This window comes from Thunnus maccoyii, chromosome 16 (genome assembly GCF_910596095.1).
Source record: "Thunnus maccoyii chromosome 16, fThuMac1.1, whole genome shotgun sequence".
NCBI lineage: Eukaryota > Metazoa > Chordata > Actinopteri > Scombriformes > Scombridae > Thunnus > Thunnus maccoyii.
This window is the reverse complement of record NC_056548.1, coordinates 27,602,688-27,624,057: the sequence shown is the minus strand read 5'-3', so window position 1 is coordinate 27,624,057 and position 21,370 is coordinate 27,602,688. Positions and strand designations below refer to the sequence as shown.

Below are 21,370 nucleotides of genomic sequence, written 5' to 3'. Positions count from 1 at the left end.
GTCATTTATCCAAATTTTTTAAAAATGGTTGGTATTGGTAGAAGACATGTGTATGTTGCTCACCATCAATTATGGTTACTCTAAATAAATGCATCTCTGTGCAAAGAGGGAAATACAGAAAAGTTATACTTATGTCTCAGCCCTCCCCTAAATGAGGAAAAAGACATCACCTGCAATAGTCTCATGCCGCTGCTCACTCACACTGATGGAGTGCAAGCACACACACGAGCATTAGCAACAGGATGCTGACTGCAGTTCACTTAACAGCCACTGGTGTCACTATTGAGACGGAATTCCTGAAATATACATATAGAACCTTTAATACTAGAAATCGTCAATTTTTCATGTTTTAAGCGCATGCAAACACACGCACAGTACATCCAATCACTTCCTTCATAGTCAACCCTTTTAATTTAACTGATTTTTTCAGGGATTTTGCAGTCTGAAACGGGAACAGAAAATAAATTCAGTAAGTCTATTTTGTCAACAAAACAGACCATGATGACAAAATGAAAACTTCACAAATTTATGCAAATACATACAGAAGTATCTCATTAAAGTATTCAAGGCATCCCCAGTCAAATTACACAGATACCTCAAGGACATTCCTTTGGATTCAAGAGCGGCTTGATTAAATTTTACTCTTAAGATATTTATTTATTTATTTATTTTTACTCAAAACATTTTCTTTTTGTAGGCTTATTAACTGTTGATCGCTGGGTCAGTGTCTCAAACATGCTAATTAAATACTTTTAAATTCAGCTAGTGATAACAGAAAATGTGGAAATGGTTTTCTCTAGGCGTCATCTTGAACTTTTTCTGTCGTTCTCCTCCCTGAAAACATTATCCAAACAGATGGAAGATTGAGGGCTTTTTTTTCCTTGCTTGATAATCCACCCCTGACTGAGCCTTATCCTCATTAAAGAAACCCGACACTGATTGAACCGCCTGTCACCCCCCCCCCCCCAAGTCCTGACAAAAACCTCTTTGTTGTCGTCTCCGGTGCTGTCTGTCTGTCTGCGATCTGCTCCTTTATTAATAGTAAAAGATGCAGAGGCAAAGCAACGGTGCTGTGTGCTCAGAGGTCGAGGCGCGATGCAGGATCCGATGGATGTCTACAACAATACATGATAGACAAATTATGAGTATGTAGTGGATGAAAAATGAATCAGGTTGACGCTGTGTTTCCGGGAAATTAGCTATTACAGGCATATCCTCACCTGGGGCTTCAACAAAGCAGTCAGGTTATAGGAATCACCATTCAGAACAGGCAGCAAAAATAGCCAAAGGCTTCTTTGTGTGCATCTAAGGGTCAGAGTGGTATGTTTTATCAAAGCTACACTCAGAGGGGTCAAGAAGAGAGTCAAAGCCTTGAGAGGTGTTTTAATTTGACAAAGTGAATACTCTCTGTCAAGGACTAATGGTTAAATCCTGTGTACTACTACTATCTTAATACTGTGGGTTGGTCCTGCATCTGGCTGATTGTGTGCCAAAGATGTATGTAGGGATGAGTAACCCTACCTGCAATAAATAAATAAATGTGATGCAATGAATACATCCTAATGACCCAAAAAATTGAACAGTCATCAGGTTGGCATGCTCATGATGGTATGGCTGTAGCTAATTAAAAATGTCATTATTTATTGATTATTTGTAGCACCGCAAGGGTTGGCAGTGTTCAGATCATCACTTTGGTCCAGTCTGAAATATCTACATGTACCTCTTAGAATGAATTACTGTATAATAACTTGGTGATCTGCTGACTTTTCCACCAGCGCCACCATCAAGTCAATATACATTTTACATTGTCCGATACTTACAATACCTGCAAAAGCTATATCTGCTGAACAGCAGAATGTTAACATTGTTATTGCTGCCATTAGCATTTAGCTCTAAAACACCGCAGGCAAAAGGTATTTAATTTACAGCAAAATGACAAACAGCAAATCGACACATTTCAGAACCATGTAACCATGATGATTGGATTATCAAAAACAAATGTATCTCAACTGACTAATCTAATGAAGGGAAAGTACAACAGGAGTCTTATTTTCATAGTTTTGTCCATCATTTCTATCAGTTGTGACAACACTGTACTCACCGAGTTAGATGCTTAGATCTGGGAACACAATGACATGACAGATCAAGAAACACAAGCAGTCAGACAAGTTATAAACATATATAATTGAATTAATGAATAGGGTGGTAGTAAAACATGCTGCATATTACACCATAGAAAAGAAAACTTGTAGTCATTGTTTGATGAACAGAGATCATAGATCCCTGCTCAGGCATCGGGTCTGTGTGTTTTGCAGTGGAGGTCTGGTATTTTGGTCATCACATCTCTTAGCAGGAAATCAATAACACACACTTGTAGAAAAGTGTTATGAGCATTTGGGCATTTTGTAGCATCAGGGTTCTCATTTTTGTGTCTGTCAGTCAGTGCAGCAGCGGGGTTGTTGTTGACTAGATGCTGTAATCAGAACATTGCTCCTACTGTGTCTCACTAGGCTACCTGGACCCAGAAATCAATTAGCCAGCTTTTGGCTTGGATGGTTGATTTGTTTTTGGATAATCATCTATCGCAACAATGTGGCTGATAGCTGCAGCTCAAGTAGTTTACACTGACTTCAATGTTATTTCATGTTTGTTGGAGACAAATCATGTTAGGGTAATAACTGATAAACTGCTTTCACATGTTAATGAGTTTGCCAGTTATTTGAATCAAACTTTGAAAAGGGTGAAAAGTTTATCCACCACTCACATTCTGCTGTTCATTTTAAAGTGTGTGAGGTTCAAAGTGGTGGAGAACAGTTGTTGTGCAACTGGCTTTATTGGCAGGTAGCAAGCTGTTATCTAGAGCACTGACAGTGATTTCACCATGAAACACAATTTTAGTTCCTTTGTAATAAGTGTTATTTTTTAATAACTTCTGCCTAAAGAAAATGGCTATCCCCTTCAGACTTTGCTTTTGTGACCTGGACTATGATATTTTGATATTTACCTTTTTCCAGTGGGAAAAGAGGTGAATTTGCACATTTTCGTTAACACTAAATCAGAGAAAAACAATATATAAATCAAAATTAACATGTATTTATTCCTAAATTATACAAAAGTGACACAAATGATTTAGAAGTGAGTTGTTTTTTTTTTAGTTTTATGATTATACTGTAAATCACTTTCACAAATCAGCCCCCAAATATAGTCTCCCATCATGTTGTTATACACACCTTGGTAGCAGTGCTCAAAGTCCAGCATATCCTGGTCAGAAAATGCATATATGTATCCACTAAGGCAGCTAGAACTAAACTGAAGTGATGGGCTTATGGCCCCTGTATTTATGTCTTATATTACTGGAGTTGTAACAAGTTCTACTGATGTTCTAGAACATTCTAGAAAGTTCTTGAACATTCTGAAAAGTTCTAGAAAGTTCTATGTCAGCTACTCAGCACTGAATCTACCTGAAATGCTGTGGAAAATAAATTTCAAAATATCACTGTCCTGGTCACAGAAGCTAAGTTTGAAGGGAATAATAGCCATTTTCTGTACTTTTTAGGTATAAGCAATTAGGAAATAGCACTTACTACCCAGGAACAAAAAACAAGCAGCACATACGTAGACCAGGCTGTAGCCAGGATTTTAGAAATACTGAGGTCATGAGAACAAATCCCCCCCAGTAGCACCCAATCATCCACTTATATACTTGTTCTAGAGTTTTCCATCTAATAACACAGACTTCAGATGAAGTTTTTCTCCGTAGTCATTCGAAATATTGGTGTTTAAATGTTCCATTATTCTAAGCTCTTATCTTCTCATCTACAAGCGAGTAAATGGGCCTTGACTGCAGATTGTTTTGTTAACGGCTACGCAATTATATGAACATCTGTAAATGTATGTCTGTAAATGTAATCTCCCTTCAGTATGTGATGCTCTTCAGGTTGTCTCAAAGCCTTTTCTGATGGAGAAAAACTAAATCCCTTTTTATGTTCTTTTTTTTCTGATGACTTCACTGAACATCACCTCTATGGAAGCCACAGTCCTGCACATAGACAAGTTCAACCAAATGTGCATCTTGCTTTAATGTTTAATATCACTCCACTATGCATCAAATGATATATATTTACTTATTGATATTTAAATTAGAAGAAAGTAGAAGACTTTAGCTTTAAAGCTACATTAATCAATTTATTCTATGCCATTGTAAAATGCTAAATTACATTTCGTATATTATTACTATATTATTACAGCCATAGATATATATTATATTACATTGTATCTCCCCGGGGGATCAATAAAGACTTGGCTTATTGATCTTAAATGCTCCACCATGTTCAGCAGCTAGTAATTCTGTGTGTCTGCTGTTTGGTGCTGAGCAGGTAGTGTACAGTGGATTTGTTAGAGACACTTAATGAGAACAGTGAGACTGAACCAAAAAAGTAGTAGAAAAACTTTTTTACTAAAAATATTGATTAGCGCAGCTTTAGAAGTTGGCTCATCTGAGCATTTCTCAGTTGAGATTCAAAATATGTACAGCGATCTTGGACAAAATTGTATGATTTCTAAGCTACTTACGAATGCTGTTGATAGTACTAGTAATTGCCATCTTATAAAAAAATGTTTGATATAGTTTGATATAGTCGTATCAAATTGTGTGTTTAAGTGATTAAACTAAACAAAGTTGATTCCCCCCAGTCATCTCTCTGTTTTGTAAACAGATCCCTACAATCAGTCACATATCCAGGTAATCCATTTCTCCCAAACTCCTGCACTAAACCCTCTGAGCAGCTGTCCAGGTCGCTGCGAGTTTACACACACAACCAGCCAGATTACAGTGACAACACAAACAAGTGGGGCTAAACCAACATCGTCATGCTAGCCACGGACTCCACATACACTCTGATAAGCTTCAGACAGATTTAGCCTGAATTTTAATTTAATAGATTGGAGTGGCAAGAGGCTGCAGCAGATGTGGTGTTTGGCAGTGAGCGTTTGAACCGAGAGTTGTGAATAGAGGATATGAATAAAACCACAGACTGTGTATGTATGTGTGTGTGTGTGTGTGTGTGTGTGCGTAATACTGAGAGCATGGTTGAAGGTTAGCAGTTATTTGAAGAGCAGTGTGTTCTGCAGTACACTGATGTTTTCTTTATGTAAAGTCTTCAGCTCGGTGTGGAGTGCAGAGCAAAGGTTCTATGAACACAGCTTGTGTTTTAAGTCTCCATGTTTTTTGTGTCTGTCTGGACGTTTGAACATGTCTGAAGAAAGAAAACTCATCTGGGCAAAGCAGCGACAGGTCAGATGTTAAGCAATGCATTCATTTAATTCAAACAACATTGTGTAGCAGCCGTTCACTCTTCTTCGTTTCGTTTCATCACCCTGCTGGATGTTTGAGTCTGAATTTCCTGCAAAGAATCCGCCTCCAAACAGAAGTCCTTCATTAAAGGGAATACACTGCCTCAAAGCACAAAAATGTCTCTTTGCCCCAGGAAATATATAGTCTGCACAAACCCAAACACTGTTTGGACACGTCAGTGGCTTTTCTGTTCATCTTTTGCGAGAGTTGGTGACACATAGGGCAGTTCTGAAACTGCAGTGAGAGCAGGATAGAGACATCAGGCAGAGGAAAACTCCTGACTAACTGAGATATTATGACTTTATTTCTGGAAGAAAAAAAAATCACTTTTGCATGTTTAAAAAGATATTTCAAATTCAAACAGAGGTATATAATTTATCCAAAAAGACTTTTATGTGCAACATTTTTATGTGCAGAAAAAAAAATCTTATTCAGTCATTGCTGAACCATAATATAAAACATAACTTAATGCAGAAGTCTGGACAATGAACTGAAGGCTTTAAGTTAAATTATCATACCATGTGTACCCCATGCTGGGCTGCTTAGTAATGACTCCTCCACTAACTCACCATGCCCTCCTTCAAAGGCTGATTTTTCTAATATGTTAGTAATGAGATGGAAATATCCTTAAATTATATGTCTGTCTGTCTTTATGCATTTACTTTAAATTTGTCAATAGCATATGTAAAAGATGTGGAAAGACAAAGAGTAGACATGTTACAAGCATCAGACTTTTAAACAAATAAAATAACCTTTTAAATACTGACACATTATGCAACATATATGATAGAACAATACACAAAAAGAGAAACAGAGTGGTTAAATAAACATTAAAACAAGTTATTAAACTGTATCACACAAAGCCCCATAACCTGAAGGCCCAAAGTGATCTGAGTGTTACTTTGTGGTAATATGATTCATTTGTGTTATGAACCACAACAACACAGTAAATACTGAAAGCCCATATGGTGCTCTGATATTTTTTCTTAATCCTGAAGCTCTGTTTTTTAGAGTGGCCCTGTTTCAAAATCCATTTAATACATTCAATATTTCAGTTGTATTGTGCATATTCTTAAACAAATTTGTGTTTAATCAAATATTTTATTAACTTTCAACAAACCCGAGGCAGGGTGGTTGGCTAACAACATTTAAGCTTGTACATATAAGTGATAAGTTTAATAGAAGATAATACAAAATAGAAGAACTTGAGGAATATAAACCCTCATATGGCAATTATTTGTCACTATTTAGATTGGTTTTTAACTACTCTCCCCATTAATGCATGTCTATATGTCATTGTGTTATGGGTTAAATTCATTCATATAGGGAAATAAATATATATATTTTTTATTTGTTAAAGTATAAATGTAGCGTTTTATATAGTTAAAGCGTTCACACACACGTCCTTAAGTGAGAGAGAAGAGAGAGAGAGAGAAATAAAGGAGCATGTAAGGATAGGACAGAGGGAGAGAAAGAGGGTGTATGAGTAGAAATGAGAGAGGGAGAGAGAGAGAGAGAGTGAGAGAGAGAGAGTGAGAGAGAGAGCGCGCGTTAACAGAGATAGAGTGAGTCTTGGGGCTCCAGGAGGAACCAGGCAGTCTTTAGAACAGCAGACTATGGACTTCATATCCCTGGTTGCTATCGGTGGAGCGGCGGGTGTCGGCCCGGGAACCTCTAACTCTCCTCTCCCCTCTGCTTCATGTCCCCTTCTCTTCCTCTGAAGCTTGCGGAGGAACTTCACCGACAGCTCCGGAACAGCGCGGCGGGCCAGGAGTCACGGGCTGTCGGGTTGTGTTTTGAGGAGGCGTGGAGAAGATGCGGAGCAGACCACGGATGACCTGAACTTCCTTTCCTTCCTGGCTGCTTTGGTCAGGACTTGGCACATTCAGCATAATGCCCCAGTTCTCCGCCGGCAAACCAAGTGAGACCAGTCCTGCTCCGCAGCGGGAGCGGAGAGCGGACGCAGCGGGCAGGATGCGGACTCTGTGCCCGGTGTGAGCGCAGCAGTCTGCGGAGAGACCAGCAGACTGGCTTTATGTGCAGCAGCAAGACTTTCTGCTTTCCTAAAGGTAAGAAAGACGAAAAAACAATTAGGTTTGTCAAATATCAATCAAATATAATTATATTTCTTTTCCCACTAAAATTCCACATCTTTTCCCTTCTGCAAAAACTGAGGTTTTTCCTTTTACTCTTTTAAAAATAATTATCAGAATCAGCATTTACAGACAGATTTTTACAAATTTAAGTATTTATTTAACAGTTATTAGGCATTCTCAAAACTCTATTTTATTCATTTCTTTAATAAATGCCATCATCCACTTCATTTCCATTAGGTGTAAAAGCAAAAAAGACGGCGCGCTCTCTCAGAGCAATCCAAATGAACTACCCGCCAGATTATTCTCCAAACTGGGACAGCGCTGCTCAACAACAAAGGCTGTCTGTAGACAACTTTTTATAGGGGCTCATGAATATATATGTCATAGAATTGATGCCAAAGACCCTGATAAGGTCAGGTCACCATAATTGGACTCAGTTTGATGCCTTGTTTGGCCCCCCAAGGAACATTACATAACTATTGAACTGCCTTGGCCACAAATCAATGCAATCTGTCAATTGGCTGCTGCTGCCTGGTGCCATTTTATTAATCATCACTACCACCCAGATAACAATCACTAATAATACATTATCATCACTTCCTATGCAGGGACTATTGGATTGTTAAGTGCAGCAGTATAGGGAGTTTTATTTTATCAATGTTTTCCTGATTTCAGCTAAATAATGAGGCTTTTGTGTGTGTGCCAACTAATACCATTGCTGTGGACAAGGAAATTGCTCCACTTTATTTAAATCATATGACCTTGTGCACACAGTAGCACCTCTGCACCTCCTCATTGCGAGAGGCCCACATCGATCTTAGTTGTGTCCCCGTGCAAGGAATTTGTCTCATCTTATCTCTGCTGACAGGTTGCGTTCATCACTATCCAGGACTCCTCCTCTCTTCCAGCACAGCAGCAAAACTTAATGAATCAAAAGAAGGGTGAAGAAGAATGCAAAAGATTAGTCTAATTTAGCGTTAATTAAGGGCAAATATTTGGCTTTGTAGCAAGTACTGATATCTGATGTCCCTTCTTTCACCTCTTGATAATTCCCCCCCTGAGGATGACTTTTCCTGTGTGCCGTGGGGCAGGGCACTATCCATCAGGGGTGAACTGCCTGGGTAACAGATTCATGGTGCTCATCAGTGAGCCAGTCGTCTCCTTCACCAGCTCACTTCACACCTCATTGCTTGCAAAATGCTTTTGGCTGACATGTTTTAATCCTTTGAATTTGTCCATCTTTTTAAATGTTCTTTTTGTGAGTTTGTTCACGTTTGTGGTTATCAACTCGGGAAGGGGGGGGAAAAAAGTTTGAATCCGCTTAGTATATGTTTTCATTTAAGATTAGAGCTCATGTTTGTAATCTGCACACTGACTTGGAATTTTTAATCTTGTTTTTCCTGACATTTTACCACACCTCTGCTCTCTGTATCTTTTCAAATATCATTTTCTTCCAGCTGTGTGTCTAAGGAATATGTAACAGATCTGTAAGTCATTTGTATGCACACTGCTCTGCTCTCCCAATTTACAATGCCTCACTTTGCATTTGTGGGATAGAAAGGAAAGAAAACTCCTTTGGTTTTTGGTGGAAAGCATGCATTTTTAGGGGGGGCAAAGACTGATTTTCTTATTATTCTTCTTTTGCAACAGGTTTCAGGATCCAAAGGTCAAGTCTGAGAGAAGCTTCATTGTTCTGGGACCAGCGGTTTTTAACGTGAAAGAGAAAGGAAGCAAGAAGAGGACATCCAATGATAACCCTCCAGTGTATTGTACATGGCTCTGTCAGCATCGATTGCTTAGGAAAGCTCTTCCCACTGGTAAAAGAGTAGAGAGGGTGAAAATGTGATGAACTTTATTAATGTCTCCCAGCTTAATTATGGACAGTGGCTGGTGAAGGAATCATATTGCTTAATGAGACCATTGCTCTTATGTTGGGAAGCTTAGGACAACTAATTACCAAGGGATTACTCAAGACCTTCTTCAGCACCAGGCTGTACATGTGGCCAAAATCTAATGACTGTTCTGTTGGATTTTTCGAGTCCCAATTTCTTATTGTTTTTTCTTTGATGTGATTTCTGTATTTTTCCTGATACTTTTGAAATGGAGATACAGTGGCGTCTATGGAATAAGGACTTGGCCTCCTTCATAAGGCCGTGGATACCCATACTGTTAGGCCTTCACCTGCAGTTCTCCCGGGCTTCCAACTGTCCCGAGGAGTGCCGTTGTGATCGCACCTTTGTTTACTGCAACGAGCGGAGCCTGACCTCAGTGCCTCTGGGAATTGGTGAGGGTTATAAGACCCTTTACCTCCATAACAACCAAATCAATAATGCTGGTTTCCCTTTGGAGCTCCATCATGTGGCATCTGTGGAAACTGTGTATCTCTATGGCAACCAGCTGGATGAATTCCCCATCAACCTGCCCAAAAATGTAAGGGTTCTCCATCTGCAAGAGAACAACATTCAGACCATCTCCAGAGCAGCTCTAGCCCAGCTTCTTTGGCTGGAGGAGCTGCATTTGGATGATAACTCCATTTCTACTGTAGGGGTCGAGGAAGGGGCCTTCCGTGAGGCCGTGAGCCTGAAGATGCTCTTCCTCACCAAAAACCACCTGAGCAGTGTGCCTATTGGTCTTCCAGATGATCTAAAAGAGTTGCGATTGGATGAGAACCGGATCGCAGTCATCGCAGAGGAAGCATTTAGGAATGTCACTCGGCTGGAGCGTCTCCTGTTGGATGGAAACCTGTTGACAGATGAAGGGATTGCACCAGGGACCTTCCAGGACCTGGCCATCCTGAGAGAGCTCTCCCTGGCCCGCAACTCACTCACATACCCGCCCCCATTCCTCCCAGGGGAGGTGCTCGTCAAGTTAAACTTTCAGGAAAATCAGATAAACCGGATCCCTATCAGGGCATTCTCAGGATTGCACAAGCTGGAGAGACTGGATATTTCTAGCAACCAGCTGCAGTCGCTGACACAGGGGGTCTTTGATGGCCTCGTCAGTCTCAGACAGCTCACTGTTCGGAACAACCTTTGGCTGTGTGACTGCAGCATCAAATGGGTGGTGTCATGGCTTAAATCTCTGCCAGCCTCGCTCAATGTGCGCGGCTTCATGTGCCATAAACCTGAAAAGTTCCGAGGTATGGTGATCAGGGAGCTGAGTGCTGAGCTGGTCCAGTGCCCGCAGAGCACAGCAACAGCACCGTTGTCCACTTCAACAGCTGACACTGCACTGGTCCCATCCTTTTCATCTTCTACAGACTCCCAGTATGTTTCCCCCTCCTCAAGGCAACCTTTCCCCACATTACCCACCCTCTACCCTGTCTATACAACCAGAGAGGGGGGGTTGAGGACTAAGCGACCTCTGGATCCCCGAAGGGAGACTCTTCAGGTCACATTTGCCATCTTGAATGGCTCAGCTATCCATGTCAGCTGGGTGGCTGCCTTTCCAGTCACTGCCTACAAGGTGACCTGGGCCAGGATGGGGCCCAGTCTGACAGGGGACACAGTGAGGGAGAGGATAGTGGGTGGGGATCACCGGGGTATCCGACTGGCTAACCTTGAGCCAAAGTCCACCTATCGGATCTGTGTCATTCCCTTAGATGCATTCAATAATTACCGGCCCAAAGATGATACAGTGTGCACAGAGGCCATGACCACACCGGCCTCTTTCAGCCCTGATAACAACAAAAGACCATCAGGGCCGGAGCAGGCCACGCAACAAGAACCCAGCTCACCTTTCTTGCTGGCTGGGCTGATCGGTGGGGCTGTGATTGTCGTCCTGGTCATACTCCTCAGCATCTTCTGCTGGCATATGCACAAGAAGAGCCGCTCCAAGTCCTCCACCAAGTGGAAATACAATCGTGGTCGGAGAAAAGATGACTATTGTGAAGCAGGCACAAAAAAGGATAATTCCATCCTGGAAATGACTGAGACCAGCTTTCAGATAGTCTCACTCAACAACGAGCAGCTCCTCAAGGGAGATTTCCGCATTCAGCCTATTTACACCCCTAATGGTGGCATCGGCTTCCGGGACTGCCCCCTGGGGAACAACAGCACAGTCTACTGCAAGAACAATGTTCAAGATGCAGACTTTTGTCGCACATGATGGTTTTAGAGAGCATCAGGAGCATTTTTACTGACAACTACCCACACTTTACTGGACACTGTACAGTGTTAATATTATTTGAAACCCCTGTGTCTTCAAGAAATGTAATTTATACAACTGGCTGGACGATATCTTTTATATAACAACTTTGGATTTATAAGTTATTGGTTTCTGGAGTTGTGCTGTTTGAGTTGACATGTACAATCAGGATTCATTTATTTCTAAGTATTAAGGCTGGGTCTCACTTTGATTTTCAGTAATAGTGAATGATTTCATTGTATACTGTGACCATAACAGGTACAGGATCCACACTGTAGCTGTAGTACACCATGAGAGGACTGAAACCAGCTAGTGAACTCATGTATGAGAGAGAGAAGAAAAGAGACAGGCACAAATCAGCTACTTTCACCACTAGAGGGCATATTTTTCTTGAAATCATACAGTCCACAACAGTTTTCAATGTGAAAACAGTGTGACTGTTTTTAATCAAGTCATCACAGTAATATGGCACATTTCTTTAATTGCAGCTACACTCAATAGAGAGGCAAATTATTAGATTCCTGCTCTAGGAAGAGGACATATTTTTATGCAAACGGAATTTCTCTCTACTTCAAAAAGGAAATTTAAAGGTCACACTCATTACACATTCACAGAAAGTGGCAGGCTGCAGTGTTTTCACCTGCTTTTCGAGATTAATACATTACCACTGTAAAGGGGTCATGTTCTTTGTGCTGGCTGTGTTTGATGGTGGGTGTCACAAAGTAAGCAGCAAAAAAGCACATCTACCATCTACTGTATGTTGAACCCATTAAAAACCAACAATTTCCCTTTTTTTTCAGCAAAAATAATATTATGGTAAAACAGTATATATATATGTGCCTTGAAGTTATCAGCTTAAAATGTCTTTTGAATCCATGTTTTTGCACAAAAGGTGTACTGTATATACATTCAATTGGAATTATTGTTGATGAAACCTCTTGCTCTTGATTATTTATTTACCTCATTACACATTTAATTAAAACATATCTTAAAATTGAACTTACTCCTCATGATCTGTCCCAGAATTGTCACTGTCTAAAAGTATGTAGAAGAGTTCAGTGTGATAGTAACAGAGGTCTGTTTGGAGAGGGAAGAGTCCTTTGGGGATGACTGGTAAAAGCTCAAAAGCCACAAATGGATTGCACTCAAAACCTGTTTAACACCAAGCTATATGAAAGCAGCCTCACTGCTGAATTGTATGGGACTAAGGGCATACATATGAGAACTTCCAGCCAGTGATGTCAAACAATAACCTAAATTTGTGGCACATTAGGTAATGTCATACCTAGATGAGGAATTAAAATAGTGCTAAATGACCTGTAAAGTGTTTCAAGTCACAGATTCAAAACTGTTATTGCATAAAAACATTATATTATATTGTCTGAAGCTGTCAACGCAGGTTGCAGGGCTGTATCTGCAACATTTTTAATGAGGGATTTCATGTGGGGGCCACAGCCTCATAGGAGTGGAGCCAGTTATATGAAGCACATGAGGACAGATGCATGAAGCAAACATACTGCATGTTTATTTCACATTAAGGGTCATTTCACCCAATTCACAAAAAAATATATTTTCTCACTAGTGCAGTGATTCTCAAACTCTTCCTTTCAATGTAAGATTCATGCACCCTCAAAGTAAACTGATTAGATTTCTATCAATCATTTAAGTAGTGGGGGAACCAGTAACAGAACAAGCCAAACTGAATTTCTTTGAAATAACTATACGGATTGACAGACCAATACTGAATTTTTAAGGCCAATACTAATATCAGTATTTAAAATCAGATAACGTTATACCAGCCAATATATCTGTTTTTTTCATAAACACATGATACAAACAAGCTGTTTTGATAAGAATCATAATCAATAAAACACTGTGACTGAGACACAGTGAGCAGAGCACTACAGTTGAAAAAATAAACTTGTCAGTGCTCTCAAACTATCTTACACATTTCTTTGACATTTCTTGTCACTTATTGTACTACATTAAATCAGATACCTTTAATAAATCATTTAAGTCAATATTGGCTGATATATTGTCCCAGCTGATTAATTGGTCAGGCTCTAGCAATATAGTAACATTGTCTAGATCATAATCTGACTTTTGGTTTTCATATATGTTTCTCATTAGTTTTGGTTGTACTAGTAAAATACTAGTTAAACACAAAAGACACGAGGCTCTCTGACAGTGAATTTGAGAGCAGGATAGGCCCATCATAAAGTTTGTCATTTGTTTCTTGTTAAAAGTATTCCCATCTTGCACTTTACAAGTTGTCTTGATATCTGAAGTAATCTTGTGGAATCTTGATAGCCAATGTCTTGTTTAACTATTGTTCCCCAACAAATCAGAAAGTGGTATCTCTCCATACAGATAGTTGTGATTTTATTTGTCCAGGTTTTGAGATACTTGTCTCTGAGATTTCTTCCTCCACTGGAATATAGTTGGTGGTGCTCACAGCATTTAAAAATGTCATTAAAAAACCTTAGCTGCAACATCTCTGTGCAGAAACACACCACAGAACATATTGTTAGTAGTTCTCATAATATTTCTCAGTGGAAAGTAGTGCAATGAAAATTTATTACAGTGTGGATTATCCAGAATAACCAGGACACTGTGAGCACCACCAACTAAATTCAATTCACCTCCATTGCATTGGGGTAGAAGAAGAAATCTTAATAACAGATAGACAAATAAAACCCAAACTACCGTATCTGTATGGCCAGATAACATTAGAGGTTAATGAGTAAATACATTTTTTTTGTAATTTGGGAGAAATTACCCATTTGTAGAATAAAATGTCAAAATTCACAACAAGTGTTAACTTGCAAACATTCAAAAATTTTCCTTTGTCATCAGGCTAGTATGTTCTTTTGTGCAGCTTTCAGTGGTGCCAGTGTTAACTGTAAATCAGTGCTGTTGTTGGCAAGAACAACACATGGTTTGATTATTGTTCATATTTTTCAAATGCCTCTTTTATCAGTTGGCTTAATTTGGAAAAAAAACAAGATTTTTCAAGCCATTTTTACCTTTGAATTTATTCTAATTTATTTATTTTTTTGACAAAAGAGATCCTTGTGCTATTAGTTGAAATAGGTCATCTAAAGAGCCACCTGTGTGTGTTTACTTAACGATGGACTGAGAGAGGAGCATTTGGGGTGATTTATGTAAAATGGAAGTTTATCTGGAGAGCTCTTGGAGGCTCATGCTGCTTGTCCCAGTACATGTTATTTTGCCAGAGTCTGTGTTTCCTGAATCGCTACAACAGAGGTCAGGATGACCCATTAGTCAGAATGGCCACTCAAAATTGTAAGAATAAGAGTTATGTTTAAAAATCTACTATATCAAACTACTGTTCCCAAGATCAAAAATTAACTTTCAAGCTCAAACTTTGGTTGTATTTGTCCAGGTTTTAGGCATCTGTGTTTCAGAATTTCCAAAAGCTGTTAGTCTGGATGATCCACTGTCAACAGTTCACATTGGGACTCTTTCATCTGTAGAAAGCTCCAAAGAACTGTTGACAATGAGGTCTGTGGCTTATCCAGAGTAATGGTATCACTGCTATTCTTATATTTTAACAAATGCTTTACACTATTAGGGTAAAAAGGTTGTCTTTTATAAGAATCATTTACAGATTAATTGAAGTGTTAATACAGAGTTTATAGCAACTTTCACTAACAAAGACCACACCATTTGAACGATATAAAAAGTAGATTTATTTGTATTGTCAAGAGGGTTCAGGATTGGATGAGGATAGTGTATGGTGAGCTGGATGGGGGTCGAGGAGAGGGATGAAGGGGGTCGATGGCATGGGGATGACCGGCGACCAAATGGAATCACAAAGAGGCTGGAGCGTCTAGGAACCCGGGGGTTGAGACTCAGGATGGGAGACATGTCTCGATGAGGTTTCTGCTTCATCGTCCCCCAAAGTTAACTTCATTGGACTAAGTAAAAACCGACTCTTTGTTGCTGAGGTAGGTATGGAATCTTGGGAAGACTAGCGGTCGAGATTTATTTATTTAATTTTAACAGGTGATCTGGGATTTCTTATTTGGAAGCGGTTGAAGCGGCTCCACTGCGGAAGAATTGGCCATTGGAGTACGGTTGGGAATGTGGACTGACTTTGTCGATGTGGGGAGACAGGTTGCCTGTGCGGAGAGTTTGGTAGTGGGCCAGGAAGTCTAAAGTGAGGGGCAAACATTTGGCATAAGATGTAGTTCGGACTTAAAGATAACATGCCAGAGTGTGCGTGAAACAAGGCTAGGTGTGGTGCCCCTGAGGACAGTTTTATGGAGACGTTAGTTCGGCTGGCATAGACGTGTATTGTGGAAGATTTAATCTTGAGAATGGAACGGGCGAAGGTGGTGAAGCTTGAGAGGGTCAGGACGTTGAATGAAAGGAACGAAAGACCGTGGGAGGCATGAATGCTGAAAATGGAGGGACCGGCTTTCAAGTGGGAATCTGAGTCTGGTGCCAAGGATTTAAATTTCTAGTTTATTATGGTCCACGACGATGTAGTAGGCTGTATGAACGAGGATGACTGGAAGACCGCTCATGCCTGCTCTGGAGGCTGTGCAGAACAGGAAAGCTTGGCTTTGTAGGCCGTGGAGGGGTGGAGTGGCGGAGGCCAGAGTGAAAGTGCTCGTGGGCACAGTGTTAACGATGGCTGGAGCAAGGGGATTGGCGACGGGGGGTGCTGAAGACACAGAAAAAACATTTGGGTGTTGGAGAAGGGAGGGGAACAGGGATAGAACAGTAGGAAACTGAGTGGGTCCATCAGGGAGCACTGTGGCTCGGTGCAACTGTTGCTGTAGTAACGGCTGGACCGGAGGTGGCTGAGGGAAGAAACATAAAAGAAGGAGCTGCTGGAGCGGGTGGAGCTGAAAGCATAGAGGTAGCTGCAGCTGAAGGAAGGGAAGAGGAAAGGATGAGGGGATGTATGTGCGGGGGTTGATTGTGCAGCCTGCGGACACGGGGTTGAGAGAAAAGACGAAAAACACGAGACAGATCAGACAGAGAGGGAGCATACGACCTGGCCCTGTGAGAGGGCTGAAGCAGTTGGCTGCGTTGTGACGTTATCGACGTGCGGCGTACGGGTGGTGCTGGGCGGGGAACCCAGAAGTGAGCGGCTGTCCGGAGCAGTGGTGGAGGTGGAGGCAGAGAGGAGTAGGAAGAACCAGGTTTTGTTGTCAGTTCAGCGAAACGGGATTTGTATCTGGAGTTCAGCCTGGCCTTCAGCCGGGGCTGAAAAAGTCTAGGCTCTGTTGTAGTAGGCGGCGTTGTGACGTCATCAGTGTGCGGGGGCCCGGCGGCAGATAATGAACCCGGAAGAGCAGGAGGATTTGAGCTGCCGGCAAGAGGGTTGATGGAAGTACAGTCTGCAGTTTGAAAGTTTGTCTTTATCATCGTTTCGTAGGAGTGGGACGACTGTCTCCTTGAGAGCTTGCTGGAGGTGAGCAAACATCCAGTTGAAGATGTTAATCGCTTGGAAAAGAGCTGCATCCGAGTGGACCATTGCTCGGATGCGTGTGGAGCGTCTGGATCCCAGCTGATCAGAAGCGCGGCGTCTGGAAGAGAAGGGTTCCATGTGGATGTAGTGGTGAAGGAGATATCACGTTGGTACTGCTGGATCTAGTCGTGGGTGGTATGTTGCCAAGGAACGTGGATCATGGAGCACGGGCGGGAGGTAAGTGTTTGCGATGCAAGCATGTCGTAGGTCGCGTGAGAACTGAGATGAACGGGAGAGAAAGGGGTTAGACACGCTTATTTAGGTATGCATGGATGATTGAATTAGTGAGGCACAGATGATTGAATTTAGTGAGAAAGAGGGACGTGTTGCTGATGTTGTTCCTGAACCTTTGTTATAATAATAATTCCATATAAAATATAATAAAGAACACACATACACATACAGAAAGAGAAAATATGTGTTCTTACACTCAAGAAAACCAAATTTTCTGTGTGCACGCCCAGCATCACCCCCACACCTCACTCAGTTTCACACATTTGGAGCAAAATAAAATAATTTCTTGCTGAGGAGCATTGTTTCCCTGCATGGAGGTCAGAGTAAGGTCATAGTGTGATAACCCAGGGCAGGTAGGATTCCAGTACAGGAGCACTGGTTGGTTTCTGGGTCTCAGTGTAAAATATAATAAAGCTGTGGTGTGGCAAGGGTGGATAATTCTTTATCCTTAGGGCAAGGGGACTATACAGAATGTTAAGACATCAGGAGGTTTAAATGACCATAGAGCTTCATCCTACAATGCAGCTCTCACAGTCTTTTTGAAATATGAACTAGATTTGTATGAAGTTTGATTTGATTGGAATTGTTCTGCATTGTATTTGCAGTCCCTGTTGTAATTTCAGCCCTTTAGTCCACATTTTCTAATACATAAAGATAACCCTTGTTCTTTTCATCCCATCTAAATTGAGTTAAACATGTATTTTTAACATTACAGTAAGAGTATAAATGATGGATCAGTTCCGTGACAGGATACTGCACTTCCTTGGTTAAAGTGGCTCAGGGACAAAAGGATCCAATTACTCAGACTTTTTTATTCTGTATAAATTGCGTTGAACAGTATTTAATCTTACTCATGGCCACAGATCCATATTTCTTGCCAGCGAAGCAGACATTAGATCTTTCTATAAAATGTTGTAGTAGATACAGAGGGGAGGGCAAAGCAGGAACAAAAGACAGCAGAGAGAGCAGCAAAATACTGTAACTTCCCATCAAATCTTTATTTTTGGATTGTTAGTGCGCTAAAAGATAGTTCCAGTTTATCTGGTGTCATTTTTGTAGTTATGGCCAACCTTCCTATCAGTAATAATAACATTTTACTCACCAAATCAATTGTTGAAATTTAAGAACACAGTGACATCACTAAAAAGACGTCTGGTGAGTCAAGGTCCAGGTTAGTCAAACTTATACAGAATAAACAAAGTTTAACAGTGAAATTATGATCCAAACTGTCCTTTGCAAACATCCATCACACTTTACAGATCAAGACCTTAGTTCATCTTTGACTTGTTTTGTTGTAGATGTGTTCATACTGTTTATTAGAAAAATTTCAGGTGTATTCAGCTTCAGTTTTACCTCCAAAGAAATCAGTTTAGATAATCTGATTAAACTGCTGGCTTGTTCACAACCTGTCTGACTGCTGGTGTGCCTTGCACTCTGGAACTTATTTCTGTTAATGTCATCATTTTGCCACATCTCAGCAATTACTTTGGTGAGTACAATATTATCACAACTGGCATAAATAATGGCTAAAAATGACAAAATAAACAGCTGATTGTCATGTCAGTTTTGCACCAGAACCAATTAGAGCTTTTCAGTTTGAAGGGTCACAATTAAAAGAGAAAACATTTGTTTATTTTTTCTGACCTTAAATCAATCAATATTATTTTAAGGGGTCACAAGCTGGAAATATATATATATATATATATATATATATATATATATATATATATATATACACACACTGTAAAAAAAAACAGTCAACAGACAACATCCAAGGTCCTCATTCTATGCAAACATACACCCAGTTGAAGCTAATATGGGTATATAATTGGCATACAATTCAACGCCACGATTAAATGAAATCCAATGATTAAAGGTATAGAGAATAAAATAGAATAAAATATCCAAAATACAATAAAAGAAGATAAAACAGTAAAAACATAACACATTAAACATTGTGGAACTGGAAACATAAAAACTTGAGCTAAGATGAACAAAAGAGACATTTTAAGAAGATGTCAGGAGTTACATGGCTGGTCTCTTTGAATGGGTTACAAGTTGAGTGGCTGCGTTTTGTTCTAGCTGCAGGCATGAGATTGTTTTTTTTTTTTTGGCTTAACCTTGAATACAGAGAATTGCATTTGCCAGACATGATGATATAAAGGCATTTATGACCTTCCAAAGGTTAGCACAAAAAAGCAAAGACCTGATTTTTGAGATCCTCCTCAGTTGGAAGAAGCACGTTTGGAAGACTCTTGTGACTTGTCAAATGAAAGGTCACTATGGAAGACTACGCCCAGGTGTCTGGCTGCAGGTTTTATATTTGTTGACAGGGGGCAAAGACTCTTCTGCAATGGGGATGGACTTCGGAAAGACAAGATATCAGCTGTTGTAAGTTGGCTTCTACACTGGTTTTTAAAGGAACATAGCTCTGTCTCGAGGGAATCGCCATGTTAAGTGATGTTCCAGTTGAAAACTCTGGTGGACTCATGTGAGATCCACCTTCAGGGTCCTGAGAGAGCAAGTTAAGAATGATGTAGACTCAAGCTGCTATTCAGAATACTACCCATAATACTATGATAACTTGCATCAGTTAATATACACAAACCTCCCCTTACATTGTGTTTTTGGTTGTGTCATTGATCCATGCTGTACAGTACAGAACAGTAAGTTAGGGGACCTTCGTCATCGTACGATAATAACCACAAGGTTAAGGTTATGAGATGATCATGGTAATGACTTAAAAAAACAAAACACTATTGGCTCGCAGTCGGAAACAGGAAGTGAACAGTGATCTGTGTTAGAGTCAGACCTCCTGCTTACACACTTTGAGCTGCATGTGTACAAGAATAACAACAATAAGATAATTTGTGTGACAGTTAAATCATAAACATGAATGACATGGCTGTGCTAGCATATATGTCCACGATTATTTGTTGTGGAAGTCGGCAGACAATACAGATGATGAGGATGAGAATAAAAATGAGAAGGTGACATGTTTATTATTTACCAGGCTGTGAGGTGGGGACACTTGATGATGAAAGGCGATATGTGCTGAGAAATGATGTGTTAAAAAAACACATGAATTCTGACCTGACTGTTCTAGCAGCCATCGCAAATCCAGAGATCAGATATAAATCAGATCTAGGACCACATATGCAAGTGGCCCAGATCTGATATGAGAAAATCACATTTTGTTTCTTCACACTTTCGTGAAAAAAATTGATCTGAGTCACTTGGAGGCAAAAAATCAGATTTGGGCACTTCAGCATGTAATGTGAACCTATGATTGCTGATACAACTGATTCTGTTGAAGAACAGTCTCTGTGATCATTGTTAAAAACGTTGTCTGCTCTTTGGTATGTGAGATGAAGTAACTGCAATGCACAAACAGTTTGACCGTTCATCATTAAATATTATTTGTGGAGTCTGCCTATGAATGTGTTCCATTTGAGATCTTATTTGTTTAACTCAAACAAGTTTGTGGACCCATTTCTTACAGTGTAGTCACTTCACAGCCTTTATGTGGAGGCGGAACGATTACAGCAAACCAGTAACTCTTTCGATGTCCATATTCACACAGAGGCATGCATCTTACAAGTGATAGCTCTTCTAAAGCTGTTGGGAGTTGAACTGGGAGAATTTTTTTCCTTTTTTTTTCTTGGGTCACATTTGAATTATGGCTTTAAAGTTCACCTGTCACTTTTATTGTTTTATTAATGCAAGATTTAGATAGACAGAACAAGTCAGGAACAGTGGTCAAAGGGTGGGGTGCACTACATCATTAAACTCCATCTAGGGTTTCCCCTAGATGGAGTTTAAAAGCATCTGACTGTTGGTTGGTGTGGCATTGCCAGTCTACTGTCAGCTATCTGGGACCAGGGCTATATTTAAACCAGCTGTCACTGGTCAATAGTAAGGTTTACCTGTTATAAATAGACCATAGAGGTAAATGTATAGTTATACTATAGTTTGCTAACACAGCAGTCATGATATGATGTATTTCATTTTCTGCATTCTCAACACCCAACACCG

At 40.3% G+C, this 21,370-nt stretch overlaps 1 protein-coding gene and 1 long non-coding RNA gene across 2 annotated transcripts; one reads left to right on the top strand and one right to left on the bottom strand.

The window, feature by feature from the left end:
• Window positions 1-973: 973 nt before the first annotated feature.
• Window positions 974-3,352, bottom strand: LOC121881277. Its single transcript, XR_006091736.1, has 3 exons — window positions 3,231-3,352; window positions 1,221-3,050; window positions 974-1,115 (listed from the first exon to the last, which is right to left on the bottom strand). It is a non-coding gene; the product is annotated as an uncharacterized LOC121881277 (long non-coding RNA).
• A 3,984-nt stretch (window positions 3,353-7,336) lies between these two features.
• Window positions 7,337-12,208, top strand: si:dkey-87k14.1 (leucine-rich repeat transmembrane protein FLRT2). Its single transcript, XM_042388980.1, has 2 exons — window positions 7,337-7,422; window positions 9,100-12,208. Exon 2 carries the CDS (start codon window positions 9,550-9,552, stop codon window positions 11,554-11,556), a length of 2,007 nt encoding a protein of 668 aa, XP_042244914.1. The 5' UTR covers window positions 7,337-7,422; window positions 9,100-9,549; the 3' UTR covers window positions 11,557-12,208.
• The last annotated feature ends 9,162 nt before the right edge of the window (window positions 12,209-21,370 follow it).